Source organism: Gymnoscopelus microlampas, assembly GCF_963454915.1.
Source record: "Gymnoscopelus microlampas genome assembly, chromosome: 21".
Classification (NCBI taxonomy): domain Eukaryota; kingdom Metazoa; phylum Chordata; class Actinopteri; order Myctophiformes; family Myctophidae; genus Gymnoscopelus; species Gymnoscopelus microlampas.
Genome location: NC_139958.1, coordinates 28,728,317 through 28,749,835, shown reverse-complemented (window position 1 = coordinate 28,749,835; position 21,519 = coordinate 28,728,317). Strand labels below are relative to the sequence as shown.

At 39.6% G+C, this 21,519-nt stretch overlaps 1 protein-coding gene across 1 annotated transcript; it reads right to left on the bottom strand.

The window, feature by feature from the left end:
• Nucleotides 1–2,253: 2,253 nt before the first annotated feature.
• wdr5 (WD repeat domain 5) lies at nucleotides 2,254–15,106 on the bottom strand. Its single transcript, XM_084047483.1, has 14 exons — nucleotides 14,967–15,106; nucleotides 12,942–13,051; nucleotides 12,604–12,712; nucleotides 11,831–11,904; nucleotides 11,649–11,738; nucleotides 9,256–9,345; nucleotides 9,031–9,114; nucleotides 8,801–8,856; nucleotides 7,826–7,872; nucleotides 7,381–7,456; nucleotides 6,533–6,566; nucleotides 5,362–5,436; nucleotides 5,115–5,202; nucleotides 2,254–4,893 (listed from the first exon to the last, which is right to left on the bottom strand). Exons 2-14 carry the CDS (start codon nucleotides 13,017–13,019, stop codon nucleotides 4,793–4,795), a joined length of 1,002 nt encoding a protein of 333 aa, XP_083903609.1. The 5' UTR covers nucleotides 13,020–13,051; nucleotides 14,967–15,106; the 3' UTR covers nucleotides 2,254–4,792.
• Between the last annotated feature and the right edge of the window lie 6,413 nt (nucleotides 15,107–21,519).

Here is a 21,519-nt window from a genome sequence, read left to right as displayed (position 1 = left end):
ACCGCTTTTCATGCCAATGTATTGTACTGAAATGTCCTTGCATTTTCGGTCAATTAATAATTGGTTGATATGAGTATCTGTTTCATTGGGTATTGAGTACTACAGTGTCTGTGATGTCTTGTACTGTAGTTTGTTATATGTTTGTATGTGTATCTTTTTCTTGAAAAATTCAATACAAATATTTGAATAATAATAATAATTAGGCTTGGCAATTACACCATAGATGTCACACCCTTTCAAGTGAAAAACAACCCAGATCTGATCTTTCCTATGCCGGTACAACAAAGGCAAGTGACAGATTTCTACTCCTACAGTAGGTGGAATACGATGGAAAGCAAAACTAAGTAAGACTTTAAAGTAATCCAATTGCAGTGATAATGTCACCCGCATAGGGTAAATTGAACGCTAACCATTGCAGTAGCAATTGTGCAGTCCTCCGTGTAGAGTGCCATTACACAAGTAATTACCGTGTCTGTGAGCGAGAGAGAAGAGGATGAGTCTGGCTGGACATGTGTGTCAGGCACCCGGAACTGATGGCGAGCCCACTGACTCTGTGGGAGCCACCCCAAGGCACAGCTAGGAGAGAAAGGGACCTCTTTCATGCTCACACTCCTGTCCTATAGGACAGTGGTTTTCAACCAGTGGTTCTGGGACCACCAGTGGTCCTTGAGGGGGTCCCCAGTTAAATGATGGAGTTGGTAACCAAATGGACCCTTATTAGATCTTGAGAGCGTAAAATGAAACCAAATGGACCCGTGAGGGTCAAGAGTTAGAATATTGTTAAACATCTGCATTACTTAATTAAAGAATAGTTATTTTGATCAACGTTTTGCCTGTTATCTCTCCTATGGTACCAACATCAATACAGCATGGAATTGTGGACAAAATCTCATCCATCGATAGCAAAATATTCTACGTTTTGGGTCTGAGAGTCTAAATCTCATGAAACGGTGGTCCCTGGCTCAAATGCCGAATAAATAATGGACCTTGATATGAAAAGGGTTGAAAACCACTGCTATAGGACAATATGAACATGGCAGAGATGGGACAGGAATTGGGTTCGATTTGTGTTAAAAACAAAAAAAGAGAGAGAGAGGCAAAAACAGCCAACCTACAAGATTGCAGTTTGGCACATTTTGAAAATGTGTTGATAGATTTTAAAATGCATTGTTAAATAGTGATATTATCAAACATCCACATATCAGACAGGCTACATGCATTTCCTGTAGGGAAATGTAGTCTATTTCTATTTCATTCAGTCTGACCAGAAGCAGGTATAAAACTGGCCATAAAAAAAGTAATGACCAGACGGAGGATATCAAAAGCAGAGGCATGGCGGCACGTGGTACGCTGGCACAGCTTTGTAGCTTGCCATTTTAAAACTTTCGATTTGGACATATTATTTTGACATTAATGACATGCCCATATAGGGACACCAGGTTGAATGTGGTTAAGCTGGTAAAAAAGTAATGTTATGAATTGATTTTGAACAGTTAATCCAAGTGACATTTCCTCTATTAGGCCTATCTCTCATTCTTTGACTCTTTTTTTGCTGTCTTCTCATCTTGATGATAAACACCCTGTGCATGTTGTAGGTGCAGTGCTAATCAAGTCACATTTAACCTTCTGCTAGACTCGAGGTCACACACTCACACAACTGAGACAAAGGTGACATCTAGAGGACAAAGTGGATAATAATATCTTCCCTATGTATAATGGAAGATACCTAGCAGTGGAATTATGGGTTGGAATTGACCTCACCCTGATAAGTAAATACAAAAAGAACAAAAAAGGCACCACCACATTTCAAGAAATGTGTGTACAAAACAATGATAGGGTCAAGATAAATAATTCCTACTATAAACTTAATTAGTCGAAGCATATCCAACTTGCTGCTTAGCAGAAATAGGAAATTCAAAAACATTTGAAAGATAATTGAAAAATATATTTTCCTGAACAGAACTCCATTTGAAGATTGTGGAATAGTTGTCAGGCTTGAGTAGCCTCGGGAACCCATGCTTTTTTTTGTTAGTTAGGCTTGAGAGACTACAAAATGGTTATCATACTTCATGTTAACCATGAAGTACTTCATGGTTAACCATGAGGTATAATAATTTATTATAAAAACTATTTTCAAATGATAAGACTACAAGATGTACATTTTAACCTGATGGATGGTTTTAAGTTTAAATGGCTCTGATTTAAATGCACCTCGGCTACTAAATAAAATCACCGTTACTGCCAAACAATATACAACTTACAAAATGTTTCTTTATTAAGTCACAAGTCAGAGCTGTCCAATTCCATAGCTGTACCACAAAATGCTGGTTGACTAAAGGCAGATAATGACGACTGCCAGCTTTGTATGCCAGCAGGACTATAGGAGCTGTGAGATAAGACCAGTGGTTCTCAAAGTAGGGTCCCCGGACCCCTGGGTTGTTAATACAGCACCAAATATGCTTACCTTTTTCTATCTTGAAAAGTGAAAAAGAGTTGACTATATTTTAAACATTTTAACTAAACAAATCTAGTATCTTGCTGGTAAAAAATCTTAATGGCGGTCCACAGTCAAATACACATTAATTTGGGGGTCCTTGACATGAGACTGTTTGAGAACCACTTTTAGACAGGCCAACAACAAAGAAAAGACAGCTTGAACTATTCATCTAACAAATCACAAAACACAATGTACAAAATGCAAAGTACAAAACATTCGCCTTTTTGCCACTGATAAAACATTAACCTGGGTGTCATGAGCATATACTGAAAGGTATGGAATTAGCTGCATGGCATGCCCTTTCCTTTTGACAAAATGTGTGCTAAGGCCTTCCCTCAAACCTGGCAAGTAAAGCAAATACAGATGTGATCAACCTTTTTGGAACATTTAATTTTGGCGTCAACAGCCCTCTCTAATTTCCCTCAGCTGAATATGCCTCCTAATGTAACCTCCGTCCTGTTGACATTGGAGCATTACACATCAACACAGTACACAAGTGTACAGTACAGTACGTTTAAGTCACTCAGTAACATCTGAGTGACTTAAATCCTAATGTATCAAAAAAACAAAACCGAAATTTAAAAAAATCCATTACTGCAGAAAAAGAAATTATGATCCTTCGAGATCTTTTGCTTCACAACTGGACTCCTGGTCAAATTGGTTTTGGTAAGTTACTTACAGAATTACAGCAAAATATTACATATACAACAAAAGCATATATAATAAAAAATTACAATATATATATTTTTTAATCATCCAAAAGCCTGACAGCCAAGTTAATTACTTTTGTGAAAGGAAAATATGAAATCAAGACCGTACAGTCTGCATAACTGCTACTAATCCTTTTGGCAAGTTAGAATCTGATGAAAGAGTTCATCCTCTGGCGTATAAATGAGTTGTGGGACAGTGATTATTCCGTACAAAAGACCAGAGCACCCTTTTATTTTTGTATAATAAAATAATTTGATGCGTAGAACCAGCGCAACGCAACATAACATCTGGACTACAAACACTGTAAGACTTAACGAAGGCAACGTTACATGCATGAGATCAGGCCACCATACTGTAGTACACGCGTAACCTTAGCTCACACTATGGTGAACTAAAGAGCACCGGAGTGGACTGTGTGTGTGTGTGTGTGTGTGTGTGTGTGTGTGTGTGTGTGTGTGTGTGTGTGTGCGCGCGCACGCAGCATTCCCTCATTTTAGTGTAATCTATGCTGACATCTTTGTTAGCCCATTCAATCCGGGAACACATCTGTCATTTTAGATTTCTTTGGCTATTCAAAAATAGCAGATAGGGAAGCAATTTTTTTTTTAAATCAGGAAAAGTTGTGCAAATCTTTGAATATATCATTTTTAAAGCAAAACTTTGCTTCTGGGCGTGCCTGGAACTAAATATTTTACAAATGTTCGCTTTAAAAAAATGTATATATTCAAATTTGCAAAGACTTTCACGATTTTTCTAAACCTACATATCTGCTATTTTTGAATAGCCAAAGAAATCTAAAATGACAGACATGCGCTCCCGGATTCAACGGGTTAATTTATGCCCTTGTTTTATTACTTTGAGTGCATGGTACAGGTTCCACCCTCCTTGCTCTTGGCATGAGCAGAGAGAAAGCAGTGGAGGGTCGAACACACATTGTGCGCTCAAATTAACAAAACGAGGAAATTAACCAAAAGTAGCTGCCCTAAATGTGTGATGCGTGCACAAATGTCACTGAAACAAGAGAATGAAATGTATATTTCACCGCAAAACATAGTACACGTTCACACACTTGACGGAAGAGGCAACCATGCAAGGTACCGCCTATCTGCTCATCGGGAGCGGTTAGGGGGGTTCAATGTCTTGCTCAAGGACACTATGATGTGCAACCAGGAGGAGCCGGGGTTCGGTTCGGGAACCTTTCGGCTACCAGACAGCCTCCTGAGCGACTGCAGTCCTTTTTACTGCCCTCTGTATAGTTTTGCCTGTGCAATGTCCACTCCAGGGCTCCGTGGTGAACCAGCTGTTCGTTGAAACAAAGAGAATCCAGCTCATATTGAACATAAGGCTTAGATAATGTAGATCACACCTATTGGGTATAGTACATGAGTACAAGTCAAGAGTTTGTTTAGTTGGCTGGTGTGTGGCTGTGATGGTTAAGATCTTGCCGATAAGGTAGCCGTTCCTCAGGGTCTTCTCCAACTAAAATGAGCACCCCAAAAGAAAAGAAAAAGGGCCTTTTCTCTTACAAAAAACAACAACAAGATGTATAAAATAAAGTAAGAGTAGCCCAGACAGCCAACGGGCTTAGCAGTCGCTTTTCCACAATTTGATGGTTTTGTCGTTTTCTAATGCTGCAGATGCAATGATGTTCTCTGTGGGGTGGCAGGCAGTAGATATAACCACATCTGCGAAGAACATACAAATAACCGTGAAATGCAGTCCATGGAGATCTCCGAAAGCTATCCTCATAAAGGCTTCAATTTTGTGCCCATACAATTTAATATAATTGTATGTTACGCTGAGACAACTCATTGCTAAATGCAATGCACCACCTTTTGCACAAAAACGTGCCTTAAAGCCCTTATATCTGAAAACACATTTCAACACGAATGTCGTTTTTTTTTACCTGTATGGCCCTGGAGTTTCTGTACAATCTCCTTGGTTTGTAGGTTCCAGATATAAACCATATTATCCTCTGATCCAGAGACAATCCACTGAAAAACATAATGGCTGTTATTAATGTACTTTTTGTCAAAGTGTAATCAAAGTATAATCAAAGTGTTGACATGCATAAACTCACTGGTCTTTATTATCATGCATTTTCTCAACGGTGGACTTTTAATAAATAACACAGGACAGCTGGAAGCCCTTACCTTTCCACCCGTGACTGAGAAATTTGCAAATATACAATACTTCTCGTTCTTGTGGCCAGAGTAGGTTTTCAAGCACTAAAGTGGGAAATGAATGATAAACTGTCAGTCACACAGTGCAATCATACAGTGCAGAAGAAAACAAACTATCCCTTAACCCATTGAGACCTGAAGCCGATTCTACATGTCTCCTAAATCTCAACAGTATTCTGAAAAACGTATGTTTCTATATCAGTGGTGCTCAATCTTTTTCATGTCAAGGACCCCCACAATTATATGTATTTGGCCACGGACCCCCATCAAAATATCTTGTTCCAGGGACCCCCAGAAGCAAAGATTTGAGTTAAAAATGTTCGCTTTAAAAATATATATATTCAGAAGATTTGCACACATTTTCACGATTTTTCAAAAATAGCAGATCTACAAGCTCGTAGCGCGGCACTCGGTGCCGCGCTATGAGCTTGTATATCTGCTATTTTTGAATAGCCCAATGTGTAAAATAATGCTTTTTAGCTCAAATCTAAAAATGACAAAGTTCCAGGTCTTAACACATTGCCTGCCAGAGTTTTTTCAGATTTTTAGCTGTTGCCTGCCAGGGTTTTGCCATGTTTTTGGTACCTGTTCGCGTAGCCACAGATTTTTTTCCTCCAGTATGATTGATCCCCAGATGGTTTCTAATCACAGATGAGATTCAGGTGTGGTTTCACAAATGTCAACGAGGTCATTTTGACCTCGTTGACATGTTTGGTTGATGTTTCAATATAGCTCAAAAGCAGTAGTTTTAAACCAAAAAACAAAGTGAATTGTTTGTCCGTTTGAATTTTAACATTGAAGTGAATGGAGCAGCAAATCTTCGAACATTTTTAGCTCCTAATCTGTTCATAATTCGACAAGGGTTGAAATTATAAAAAAATGCAAAAAAAAAAAAAAAAAAAATTTTTGAATTTTTTTTTTTTTTTTTTTCCTTTTTTCCAAAGACGTATATATACGTCTTTGGCAGACAACAGCTGATAATTAAAAGACGTATATATACGTCTTTGGCAGCTAATGTGTTAATGGGTTAACAAACATCTTCATCCAGTAGTCAGTTTAAAAAAGAAAACAAAAAAAAAAGTTAACAAAAATATGTATACATAACTTTTGATATTCTAACATTAAGTATTATCACGATTACCTTTCCTTTGCTGTAATCCCACAGCTTTAGGGTGCTGTAAATAAAATAGAAAAAGAGGGAGAGAGAGACAAAAAAGGAAAAATAAGAAGCGTAATTAATCCATGACTCCCTATGGTTACTGTTGTAACATACCACTGGAAGTTGATACTTAAATGACATGCATTAACATTGAGTGCACTATTTAACAAAATGAGGCAACATTCCTAATCAGAAAACACAAAGCAGCCATTTGATTATACATTCATTATATAAACAATTACAGTAGGTGAGTCAACGGTATTATGATACTCCTATGGTGCCCTCTACTGGCTAAACAGATTTAGGCCAGTTAATAGGCTTTGCGCATAACCGTAGTTCCCTTTCAGAGAAGGTGACATTCCTCCGAAACAGGAAAACAGGAATGCCACCTTCTGGAAAAGGGAACTACAGTCTATTGCACATGTATCATAAGAAGATGCATCCTGTATAATGCCATGAATGAAATGAGTTGTGAAAGGATAACGTTATACATGACTGTCGTGGTACTGAGGTGATCACACAGTAACAGACAATCATATCTGGTTGACTACCGTTACCTTTTGTTTACATACTTTGACATTAATGCTCATTGCTCACTCAACACACACTTTTTTCAGGGCAATACAAAAGGGGCGAAAAAATAACTCCTTGATGTCTAACTTTATAAGTCCATGCATTTCCCTTCAGACTTTACAACTGCCTTCAGCCAACCTGGAAGAAAGTTTTCTATAAAAGGAACTGCTGCCTCACTTCGGTCTTATAAATAAATAAATAAAAGTCCATTGGACTGGATGTGGCAGCGGGACAATTCTATTGTAGGCGATACTCACTTGTCCAATGTTGCAGCGAGGATATATTTGCCATTAGGTGAAAACTTGACAAACGACACGGGTGGATTGTCATCATCTGGCATACACAGAAAGTTGGGAGGGAAAGGGCTAGAGATGAATATTGTAGCAACCAACTGCAAGCGATGCACCAAAATGATTACTTGACATGTATTGTTGCAGCCTAATTAACCCATTTAGACCTGGAACGCATCTGTGTCATTTTTAGATTTCTTTGGCTATTCAAAAATAGCAGACATACAAGCTCATAGCGCGGCACCAAGTGCCGCGCTATGAGCTTGTAGATCTGCTATTTTTGAGAAAAAACATTTTTTTTTTTCAAAAAACTGTTAGGATTTAGAATTTTAAGAATCGCCTCAGGTCTTAAAGGGTTAACTACAAATATTCATACATGCATGAATAGCAGCAGCAAGCTGCAGAAACTTACCGATGAGTGTTTTTAAACACTGTCCCGATGCAGTGTCCCAGATTCGGCTACAAAAGAAGAATGCACATTATCTACCGTATGTTACTTTCCAAAACTGCAATACAAAACCTCACAGGCAATAGAATAGTACACCATACATAATTTGCATCATGAAAACATAATTTGGCCCTTCACCAGACTTGGGCGTGTAGCCCGAAACGTCACACAGTACTTTAACCCTTTAAGTCCGGGAACACATCTGTCATTTTAGATTCCTAAATTGGCTAGATTTCTTTGGCTATTCAAAAATAGCAGATGTACAAGCTTGTAGATCTGCTATTTTTGAAAAAAATTGAACATTTGTGCAAATCTTTGAATACATATATACGTTTTAAAGCAAACATTTTTAACTCCGATCTGTGCTTCTGGGGGTCCCTGGAACAACATATTTTGAGATGGGGATACGCGGCCAAATTATCCGCTATTTAGATCTGCTATTTTCAAAAGATTTGTATACATTTGAAAACTTGCAGAATGGGACATTCTGCATAATGAGTACTTTCTACTTATGGTACTTTAAGTACATTTTGATACCAATACTTTTGTGCTTTTACTCAAGTACATTTTTAAATCCGGACTTTTACTTGAAACAGAGTATTTCTACATTGCAGTATTGATTCTTTTACTTAAGTAAAAAAACATTTGAGCACTTTTTCCACCACTGTTCATACTCAACACCACCATTGCTTTGCTGGTTTCTCCCACATCAGTGCACGATGAATCACCAAAACACACAGAAAAGAACACCACTGTGCTGCCTCGGAAGTTTGTAAAATTGCCAACACAATGGCACAGCTCATGCGAGTGTGCTAGTACCAAAATAGTGTCTATGGGTGATATAACTAAAGTTGTCATTGTTGTCCCATTCACAGAGAGAAAGGGAGCGAGAGCGCGAGAGAAAAAGAGAGAGAAATAAAAAAACGAATATATTCTTACCAAAGGCCATCGTAGCTACTGGATACAATGAGAGATCCGTCTCTGTTAAAATGAACCTGTAAGACAAAATAAAGTCATAACTTAATAAGAGTCAACCTTTCACTCATAGGATATGCCATTGTAACTCTGCTGGAATGAGGCGTTACGGTTAGGGCATAATCATACCAAAGAGCCATTTACATTTGGAGTTGACAGTGATATTATCAAGTCAAATAGACAAAAAGACTTACAGCAGACACTGGGTCTGAGTGGGCTGGCAATGTCTTCAAACATTTCCCCGTCTTGACGTCCCATATCCTTACACTCTCATCAAACTATGGGGGCAGAACAAATGTACATCATTATCTGCAATTTATGTCAAGGACGTAGAGCTCAACATGGCTTGCATGGACAATTTGCCATCCTTTTCACGTACGACATGAAAACATGGCGTCAATAGGGGGTTCTGGACTTACCGATCCTGACACGATAAGATTGGACTGGGGATTGAAGTTGCAACAGAAAACGTAGTTGCTGTGGCCTTTCAAGGTCTTTAAGCATTTACCCTGGAAACAAGGATTACAAATACATAAATAAATATATACACACAAAGTAAAAAAGGAGCCACGAAAACGTAATCAGAAATGTTTTCTGTACCGTAACGAATTTACCATTAACCCTTAAGACCTGGAACGCATCTGTGTAACTTTTTCATTTGAGCTAAAAAGCATTATTTTACACTTTGGCTATTCAAAAATAGCAGATATACAAGCTCATAGCATGGCACCGAGTGCCGCGCTACGAGCTTGTAGATCTGCTATTTTTGAAAAATCGTGAAAATGGGTGCAAATCTTTGAATATATATTGTTTTAAAGCAAACATTTTTAACTCAAATCTTTGCTTCTGGGGGTCCCTGGAACAACATATTTAGAGATGGGGGTCGGCGGCCAAATACATATATAAGTTTGGGGGTCCTTGACATGAAAAAGTTTGAGCACCACTGATATAGAAACATAGGTTTTTATCAGAATACATTCAGAGACATTTGTAGAATCAGCTTCAGGTCTTAATGGGTTAAAGAAACAAGAGAGATGAATTGTATGAGACATGACTTCTCCTACTATATAATAATATAGAAGCCATAACGTCAAAGACAAAGCTGGTGACATCATTTTTCTTTCCACTTTAACACTCAACCACCCTAAACATGAAGTGGAGTAGTGTTCCATCCAGCAGCCACCGACAAAGACGACTGCTATTTTGGGTACACAACACCGTTGTATGATGAAGTATACATTAAGCCAATAACCTGAACCTGTGAATGGGCGAGGCGATAACTAGCTGGAAAAAACAACAACAAAAAGAATACATTGCCAATCATCTATGACGGTGTAAGCCAACAAGTGATGATATCTCTCGGAGTTATGGGGTTCCGTGACCTAAGTGCATACGAAATTGAGTAATATAATAAATAAAATAGAGAATCTACCCCCACCTTAACCCATCTGTGTGTCATTTTTAGATTTCTTTGGCCATTCAAAAATAGCAGATCTACAAGCTCATAGCGCGGCAAAGAGTGCCGCGCTATGAGCTTGTAGATCTGCTATTTTTTGAAAAATCTTGAAAATGTGTGCAAATCTTTGAATATATATATATATACGTTTTAAAGCGAACATTTTTTAGATGGGGGTCAGTGGCCAAATACATATCATTTTGGGATGATAAAGTTGAAGCACCACTGATATAGCAACAAACGTTTTTTTCTAAAAACTGTTTATAGAATATATATTCAAAGATTTGCACAAATGTTGTTTCAAAAATAGCCCTAAAGAAATCTTAAAGTGACACAGATGCGTTCCTGGTCTGAATGGGTTAAGAATGTTTTAATCCATGTTGGGAGTGCTTCACAGGCATGCGTTTCATAAAGTTTGTCTCCATATCTAAGAACTGAAGAGACCTTGAGCTCCTATTCAATGAAATAGGCTCGTTTCTCTCTGTTCAAAAGGGAGTATGTCTGTCTGTCGGTCCCCAGTCCAACTTTAGTTTTTAAATTAACTAAGAGTCCTCATTCAAGGATGTGGCCTTCACAAAAGTATTAGACCAAGTACATCCCTCTGAACCTGTGACATTTGATTATGCACAGTTCTATCAGGATGCAGTTATAACACACATCTTTACAGTAATAAATAGCAATGAATATAGCCCTGATCTATGCATTCGCCAATCGGCACAAGTCTCGGCTCAATTTGTGTGAAAGTGAGAATATTCGATTTAGAGGTGGCGAATTACAACATAATGTATGTGAGGCATACTTGCTGTATGTGGATTGGATATGCATTTCATTTACACATTATTAATGTGGTGGCTCAATCAACCTCTGACTACTTCCAGAAGTGTTTGGGGTGATGAGACACAAATTGAGACATCATCACTTAACCCATTAAGACCTGGAACTGTGTCATTTTTAGATTTGAGCTAAAAAGCTTTATTTTACACTTTGGCTATTCAAAAATAGCAGATATACAAGCTCATAGCGCGGCACCGAGTGCCGCGCTATGAGCTTGTAGATCTGCTATTTTTTTAAAATCGTGAAAATGTGTGCAAATCTTTGAATAATATATATTTTTAAAGCGAACATTTTTAACTCAAATCTTTGCTTCTGGGGGTCCCTGGAACAACATATTTTGATGGGGGTCCACGGTAAAATACATATAATTCTGGGGGTCCTTGACATGAAAAAGATTGAGCACCACTGATATAGAAATATACGTTTTTCAGAAAACTGTTGAGATTTAGGAGACATGTAGAATCGGCTTCAGGTCTCAATGGGTTAAAACATTGCTCTGCTATGAGTCCCTTGCCATCCTACCGAGCTGACGTCCCATATTTTCAGGGTCTTGTCGTCCGACGCAGACACCAGCAGGTTGGAGTCAGAGGACCAGGCCACGTCGGATATGCCCTGTGGATGATGGGATAAGATTCAATTTCACTTGATCTTTACTTTACTGATCCCCAGGAAATTCAACTGCGACAACAGTGATTGGAACTTACAAGTTTGTGTCCAGATATGGTCTTCTCGAACTTGCCGTCATAGGCTCCCCAGATTTTGATGAGCTTGTCAGCAGCTGTAAAGACATTACATCAAGATATTCATGTAATAATGTTGCGTGTAAACTACACTACGTACTCCTGGATCCTTTTTGCTAAAGAGCATGCGTTTAAAAGAATTACACTTACCGGTACATTGTAAAAAGGTATGTTTAAAAAAAAGAGTATGGTGAATATTTTTGTCAATTCTTTCCTGATGCTATATTAAAATTAAAGATCCACTCAAGTTTTCATTGAATGAGAAAAAAGGACATCGTTACAGACAGTACCCAATCAAAAATTGCAGTAACATTTGGTTAGAAATAAGTAGAGTTAAGTGGGCCTGGGCCGTAGCGTGACGGTCCAGGCACCCTAGGCTGCAATGCAAGCCTGACGGCGTGTCGCGGGTTCGACCCCCGTTCCCGACGACCTTTGCTGCGTGTCACCCCCCCCATATCTCTCTCCCCATTTCCTGTCAGCCTACTTTCTCTATCCCCCTCTAAAAAAAATAATTTAAAAAGTTATAAAAAGCCCCAAAAAATATTTTAAAAATAATAATAAGTAGGGTGTCTTACTAATTAATGTAATAACGTTCTAATGATCATGGTATCCATTATGATAATGAGTGGTCCATAACTCCCACAACTCATAGAAGATAAGTTGCAGCTGCTGTGTCATTTGGACTTCTGCCACAAACACCTATCTGGAGTGTACAGTATAGCAACAGATGAACTCACATGAGGTGGCAAGCCATTCTCCACTTGGGCTGAATTTCACTGAAGAGACCGCTTTGGTGTGGCCTGCTAATGTAAACTTCAGGCTGTAGTTGGGCTTGGCTGGTGCAGACTGGAAAGATGAAAGAGAGAAAGAGAGATTTACGAATCATCAACCTAATTTGGAACTTTGAATAGCAACCATATAAATGGCAGAAAAACAAAAGACAATGCAAATGATCACAAGTTAGCATCTCTGCTGACTGTTTTTACGTGACAGGTTTCAATGGAGGAATATGGTATATAGGTGTACATGCAAGGGGGAAAAACCTGTGGAAAAGACTGGTAAACGGAATGCATACCTTGGACTGACTGGCAGATGCTGATGATGCATTTGGAGGTTTCGTGTCGGTCTCTGGTTTCTTATCCTCCGTTGCCATGTCGGGAAATGGGAATGGCTTACCGTGTGCCACTAGGAGCAAGAATAAGGGACAAATAACAGTGTGATTAATTGGAACTTGATAAAGAGTTACAAATATTCGGCGATGTCATATCCTTGTACAAAGGAGAAGACACACGTGCATGAGCTGATGTCTGTGCACCGATTTCGCTACCGGCAAACCTTGTGTCAGACAATGCATTCCTATACCTTCCCCTTTATGATGCCAAAGATCCTGAATGAACACTTTAACCCTTTAAGACCGGGAACGCATCTGTGTGTCATTTTAAGATTTCTTTGGGCTATTCAAAAATAGCAGAGATACAAGCTCATAGCGCAGCACCGAGTATCAAAAAAACAATTAGGATTTATAAGACATTTGTAGAATGCCCAGAAGCAAAGATTTGAGTTACAAATGTTCGCTTTAAACACATATACATATATATATATACACATACACAACATTGGAGTACTTTTTCCACCACTGAATTTTCCTGCTACTCATTTTTCATACAAATGATGGCACATTATCTCTGGAGGGTTTCATTGTGAGACACAACTATATCGACAACAGAACTTGATAGATTCACGTGAATCAACTAATCAAACCAAATAAAACCATGACATATTACTCAATTGACATATTGTAAAGTCCTTAGAACAGGGGTCTTCAACGTGTTTCAGGCCAAGGACCCCTTAGATGAGAGAGGTGAAGCAGGGACCCCCACTATTGTATGTTACAGATTACAACTTTTTCATAGATAGCTTGTCATCAGCACTATCATCAGTGTTTTGTCAACTAATGTCTTGCTTTGATATGTTGGATTCATATACCAAACCTCTTTGCCAAAAATACTAACTAGCTTGTAGATCTGCTATTTTTGCATTCAGTTCTCCTCAGAATAGGGATGCTAGGGTTCAAGAGGTTAATGTAAAAATAGTTATCCTATCACAGATCACACACATATTTGGTGGTCCCTCTGTAATAACTCTGAGGACCCCCTAGGGGTCCCGGACCCCCTGTTGAAGACCCATGCCTTAAAATATGGTAGCCATCAATTGTTTTTAGAGGATCATTATGCAAAATAAGAAATAAAGATGGAAAAAATGGGAAGGTTCTCTCTCAATCCCTGACCCATTACAATCTAGTAAAACAACCTCTAATATCTAATTATTATTATTATCTAACACGAGGATAATAATAATTAGATACCTATTAGAGGTTGTTTAAATATACATTTTAAATGGTCGTACAGTTTAAACAAACACAGAAAGGATCACTGTCAAATGTTTAAGCATGTTCTAATCATGTAGACTTTACTTTAGACTATTTTTCTTGTTTGTTTTTCAACATTTTGAACAAAATATTTGACATCGAAGTGCCCAGGTGTCCCTAGTGCCCACCTATCCTGTTACCTTGTTGTGAGCTGGTAGATCTGCTATCTTTAAATAGCCAAACTGCATTTAGGGTTATGGCAGAGGTTTTCAACCAGTGGTCCTTGAGGGAATTCCAGGGGGTCCCCAGCTAAATGATGGATAGTTAGTAACCAAATGGACCCGTATGGGTCTGTAACTCTGAGAGTGTACAAATGGGGTTCCATTTGTACACTCTCAGAGTTAAATTAACATTGATTTTACAATAGAAATGGGGGTCCCAAATATAGAAATGCCATTAAATGGGGGTCCGTAGCCTAATGCATGTCGAACTGGGAAGGTCCTTGAAATGAAAATGGTTGAAAATCACTGGGTTAGAGAGTGCTCTTGTGGCTGTTTCTTTCGGGCTGGTTTTCATAGATCTGGTTGCTTGTTTCTCTTAACAAAACCTGGCTTGTAGAGAGACGCTAACAGAGCTAGCATAGCAATGCTACTTGTGTATCATCACCACGGCACCGTGGGCCGCCATTCAAACAATACAGAGTAAACCACGGTTTGTGTCATAAATACTCACCCAGTCGCTCGGTCAACAACAGACGCTGTTATTCCTCTTGACAAGCCAACGTTTTACTTTATTCTTACAACAGACGGACTGACTAAATGTGAGACAGAGCCACGACAAACTGCCATGAATGTGTGTGTGATGATCCTCTCCCTCTCTATGCAGCAGGAGGAAAGCTACTACTACGGTCATCATCGTCCCATAGCCCGGAGGGACCGTGGGCTGGGGGCAGTGGTGTAAAAGTAACTAAGTGCATTTACTCAAGTACTGTACTTGAGTTGTACAAGTTTGAGGTTTTTATCATTTATTTTTACTTTTCTTGAGTATTTCCAATTTTCAGTACTTTTACTTCTACCCCACCACTACATCTCAGAGGCAAATATTGTACTTTTACTCCACTACAAAAACTTACACTTCATACACTTCAGCCAATCAGCCCTATATACATTTCGGTCATTTGAAAAAAGCAGATCTTCAAGCTCACAATGCGCTATTTTCAAAAGATTTTTAAAACTTGTGAACTGGGACATTCTGCATAAATTAGTACTTTCTACTTTTTTTTTTGGTACTGTAGTATTTCTACATTGCAGTATTTGATACATTTACTTAAGTAAAAAATGTGAGTACCTTTTCCACCACTGCTAGTGGGTTGTCATGATGCAACCACTGGCTGTTCACTGATTACAGTAATTCATTATTTTACTTAGTTTATTATATTAAGTTTTTGCGGCACATTTTTCTCTCGCCTGATTCATCTGTGTCAAAATGTATGAAGGGGACTGAAGAACAACGTGTCTGCGCGGTTGCTTAACAACCAACTGACCATTCACAGGGCGAGCACCTCTCCAACCTATGGGACCTAAATTCTACAGAAAGCAAAGGCGGGGAATAGTGCAGGGTTTTGCGCATGCGTGTTGCTTTAAGAGGCAACGGCGAGTAAGAAAGGACAAACAACCAGACTTTTTCAGTGCTTTGTGTCAGACAGGTTCTCAACCAGTGAGTGGTCCGGGGACCACCAGTGGTCCTTGAGGAGTTTACAGGTGGTCCCCAGCTAAATGATGGAGTTGATAACCAAATGGACCCCTTTTGATCTTTAACTGTTAAATGTTGAGTGTAAAATTAAACCAAACAGGTCCATTTGGTTACTTAGTACGCTCTCACAAGTTAAATTATTGTTAAAAATCTCAATTAGAGAATGTAGAATAATTGCTATTTGACAAAATATCATCCAACGATAACAAAACATTCTAATAACTCTTGGGTCTGAGATGCAAAATCTCATCAAAATCTCATCAAATGGTGGTCCGTGGTCCAAATGCCAAATAGATAATGGACCTTGATGTGAAAAAGGTTGAAAACCACCGGTTTATGTGAGACCGCTGCAAAGAAGAAGACGATGTAGAGTTACAAATGTCCTGTCGTTGCTTGAATCTGCTGATATCTGGTAGGCGTGGCTTATGTAGCTTCAGGTGGCAGCTGTCCAGGCATTTTATGCAAACATAGGGGTCAACCTCACACAAATGTTTATCCTTACATGTCCTGAATGACAGAAACAAAGTTTTAAGGTATTGTACCAAGGGAAAGTATAGAAATTGTATGACCCCACCAAAAACGCCTTTTAGCCCTTTTAATCTAGGCAGACTTGAGCTTGCAGATCAGATATTACGTCATGTATGTAATGCAGGTGTGTGCCAGTCACAGGTGTGTGTGACTGCAGAACCCATGCTCAGGGGCCAGTCAGTGACTGGCCCCTGAGCATGGGTTCTGCAACTTTGTTGACTTCAGCGCATTCCTCCGACAGCGCAGTGCTCCGACATTAAACAGTAAACCCGAACCAAACCCGCACCCTAACCCTAACCGCACGCGGATGCCACATAGTCGGAGAAAAGGTCTGTCGGATTAACGCATGCCTCCCCAGCAACACTGCCCCCATGGAAAGATGCCACATTTGTCCCTTCAGGATAAGGCCCGTGCAATAAGGGCAAGTGGAAGCTGATGTTACAGTATATGCAGAGTGGCATTTGGTGTCAACCCTGGTGCCATAACCCATTTCCAAACTTAGGAACTAAGTTCCGTGAGAATGGTGAAGTCACAGGGAGACAACACTCCAAGAAGACCAGTTCCTCACCGAGAAACCGTAGGCTTTCTTCCAGAGATTTACAGGCAAGGTTTGCACAGCGGACCACAGACAGATGTCAAAGTTGCAGGACCCATGTCCAGGTGCCAGTCACACACCTGTGACTGGCACACACCTCTCAAAACAAGAGTGACTGACAAACAGAAGCATATTGGAGGATTTTGGTGATACCCACACATTTAGCTGTGTTGATCATTCCGCAACCCTTACAAGTTATACCTTGTTGCAAAGGTGACTAATTATTGTGGCAGCTTTCAAAATTAAGAGCCACTACATTAGGGGCATAATCAAATAATTGCCTAATATACAATATATGTAGGCTAATTCAAAGATGATCTGTTATGCATGTAAAAAAAAGATTGAGCAGTTTTGTTACGGTCATTGTTATTGATAACTAAACTAAATGGGCAAGAGTACCACTCTGTTTGCACCAAAATACAAATGAAATACAGGAAAATTAAAGAAAACAAACATGAAGCATTGATCCACACATTTTAATCACTGAAAATGTGAAGCAAAAGCATTCGAAAGGCATCATACTGTACATTCATGAGCAAGTGTGGTAAACCCAGAAATAAGTGAGAGAGTAGCGTGCTCCTCTAAAGCCTGATTTATACATTGTCATATGACGCTGTCACTCACCAAAAATAGCCAATCTACAAGCTCAAAACATGTTGCGTTGTAGATCAGCTATTGTTCGTACAACAGTATAAATTATGGTTGTTGGTTGATTGATTGATGTACTTTATTTAGTAAGACATGAGAACAGTACATGACAGTACATAACAGTACATGGAAGTACAAATTCACAATACAAGGTCTACTAAACTGGAAAACTCATTAAGCACTAAGCTTGTTTAAGATGAGATCCCCATGCACACAAATCATGATGACATATAAGAGACAGACAGATATACACACTACTATACAGAATGTCTTACAATCAGTTTACAGGTTACTGATGAAGAGTCAAAAATATGTACAAAAGAAGAAAGAGAGGGGGGTGGGGTAGGGGGGTAGGTTAGGTTAGGACATGGGGTAGGCTGGGCTTGGACAGGGGCCATTTTTGAATTGCAGCCTCCTGAAGGTGTATCTTTAGGGCAGTTTTGAAAGTGAGTAGGGTTTTACACTCCTTTACTCCTTTTGGTAGGGCATTCCACATTTTTGATGAATAGCATGAGAACGAGTTCATTCCCTTTGTTGAGCCAAATCTGGGTTGAACATGATTTGGTAGAGCTGCCTCTGGTGTTATGATCATGGACTTCATTAACATTTTGGAAGTATTTTGACAAATACAGGGGGATCCCAATGTTGTGGTGTATCTTGAAGACCAGGCCCATAGCAAGTTGCTGTACTCTGTCCTCAACCCTAAGCCATCCAATCCTAGCAAAATGAGCAGGGGTTAGATGGGTTTTGTGATTGAGGCCAAGAAGTAGCCTTACAAGTTTGTTTTGGGATGTTTGGAGCCTTGTTTTTAAGGCCTTGGAGGTGTTGTGATACCATGAAGTGCATGCATAACATTGACATAAAATTGTAATAGCAAACCTGAGAATGAAGCTTTTACAACGTCACTAACTGGCTTGTTCATATAGAGTGTGATGGTAAATAAAAGGCTAAAGCCTGAACATACCACAGCGATGACTTGTATGTCCCGCTCTCCACATGCCGCAATAATGCTTCGCATGTAGGCCCAGAGATCTCTCCCCGATACTGATGGCCCGGTGTAGTCATAAGCCACTACCTGGGGGGGGGGGGGGGCAGCAAGGTCACTGTTCCCAAAATCATCTTGCTCCCTGACCCTGGGTCATATTGCAGTTCTTTTTTTATGGCCATTTCATCAATCTATTAAAAAAATCACACCCAGTGTGAAGTGGGCTGTGTGTGGTCATCACAACATGACTCACTTAAAAAAAAGGATAAATGACTTTTTTTTAAAGTCCATACTGCTATTCATAGGGCTTCACATGTGTCATGTGTTTCGCTAGCCAATCACAGTCCTGAATTTGCAAAGTCAGCCAATCACATTACAGTTAGTGGTGATGACACTAGCTGTAATGTGATTGGCTGACTTTGCAAAAGTATCGATTTGCATTGACTGTGGAAGGGTTAGGGGTGTAGACTGCGTTGTAGACTATTGGCCAATCACGGTGCAGGATTGGTCAGTGTCCAAAACTCACTTATAGGGGGCGGTTACACCGCCCCAAAAATGGTTACAGTGCATTAAGTGTAGCCACCCCCTGAATCGTTTGCCTCGCATTCAGGGTCTGGTGACGCTGTCAAAGGCGGGTAGTGTTTCTCGGTTGAAAATCTGTACGACGAATCGGGATTGGGATTATCCAGTATGAACCAATCGCGTTGGTTCATAGTGGAGTCCCACTTTGGCCACGCCCCATCTCAGAAATCGGCTGCATTGAGAGGGCTTTCAGACTGAATAATGGAGTGAAACGAAATGAAAAGTCAGGCTGAGTGTCAGCCAGGCTATTAAAAGTGTGCATATGAAACAAAATACTGTATCTGGGAGTGAAACGATCTGTGGTCAATAAGCAACATGAGTGTCTGATTGATTGTATCGTACTAATGAAACTATACAAACTAACTATACATTTTCATTTTAAGGCACCTTTAGGACAGCAAAGCGGGCATTCGGAGGAAGGTGCTGCAGTTTCAGCGCCATCAAATTCAGGATCTCATGCTGTATTCCTGGTTGGAATTTTATGGCCTCCAGGCCGGTAGCTTGGCATGGGGAATTTTATCTCTAGAGTGTGTAAAGATATTTGCGAAGTTTACCTTCTCTCAAATATTCATAGCCACTGATCCCTGTGGCAACACTGACTTTTAAGCAGTTAGCTATGGTTGCAGGTGACCATTTGTGGACCCTTTGTGTAGACTCTGTTGTTTGAAATCTACAGTATAACAGAAAAGGGAATTGAGAGAGACAAGAACAGGCAAGCACTGGCACCGACTGTCACCCTTATATCACACCCTACCAATAATTCAGCAGTGGCTTGGTCCTGTGTGTGTTGTAAGTCAGTTTGTTTACTGTGTTGGTATGGTTGCATGGTTTAGAAATTGTAATATCATATGTTAATCCCCTCTCCCAATCTTCCCCCATGTTCAGACCCCTGAGATCTCAACCTGATCCATCCATGACCTTAAGCCACCATTTCAGCTGTAAGTATTGGACACTTCAAAGAAACACTTCAATGTAAGTCAGAGTACACAAAACGGGTGTTGCTTGGCCCGGACAGGTTGAAATTACTAGACTGCACTACCGGCCACACCCTGATCATGATGTAAAAGTGATATTACATCATGTTTGGTGTGTGACCAGAAGTGCAACATAGTTGGAAGTTTCAACATGTAGACTCCAAGGCAACACTAGTTTTCTGTGAATTGTCCCTTTACTGGTGATATTACTCGTACTTTCTCTTTCTGGTCTTCAGCCGTGTTGACCTACACTTCTTCACTTTCTTTGACCCAGAAATTAGTTGCGTAAAACTGCCTCTGTTTCCACCTTGCCTTGTAGCACTGTAAGTAGTGATGTAGTGATGTAGTTATTATCTCACCTGCTTTCAAGGAACTGAATTTGGTCAGTGTTGAAGACCAGGCCAAGCATCTTATTCTGAAAGAGGAGTGCACATTAAAAGAGAAGCCCTTTTGCATTAATGAAGGTTTTGAAACATTTATAAATAACGCACATAATAATACCTTGATCTCTAGCGACTTGAGATTCAAGTTTGGCGATCCGTCTGTCTCTTTCTTCAACTATTTCCTGTACAGGTCCTTCGTCTCGTTCTGCATCGGGAAAGTGGACAGTGGCAGTGACAACCTCCGCATGGCTCTGATGGAAGGTGTCTGGTGCATCTAAGTTTCATGTGTAGCGCTTTGACAGAAAGTGACTGAATAATTTACATTTGTGGCAACATCTTCATAATACATACTGCATTTTATGAGGACAGAGTTTTTCAATATCAGATGGACACCGGTAGTGCTGCAGCTGCCAAGACTGATTAAGGATTCTGTCCCCCCTTAATGTCAAATTGACTGGACTTGATACTGTCTGTCCTGAAGGCTGTTTATGGACGATTGGTACTGCTGGAAATTGGAACAATGACCTTTGATTGCCTGTGCCTGTGATGTCTTTGTAAATATTTCGTTGAATGTCTGATGATGTTGAATAAGTGATGCAATTGTTCTTTGTTTTTGTTTTTGTTTATGTTTTTGTTTTTGTCTGTTTTTATGCTTTTTGTATGCCCACAATATGATTACAGAATGTATGAAAATATAAATAAAAGTGCTAAAAAAAAATAAATACATACTGCATTTTGTATTTATATTTTTCAGATTTCAATTTCAAAAGTAGGGAAATGGGTTACATACATTACCTCCCTGTGGGGGGGGGTAGATGAAGATGCCCTACACCGTCTC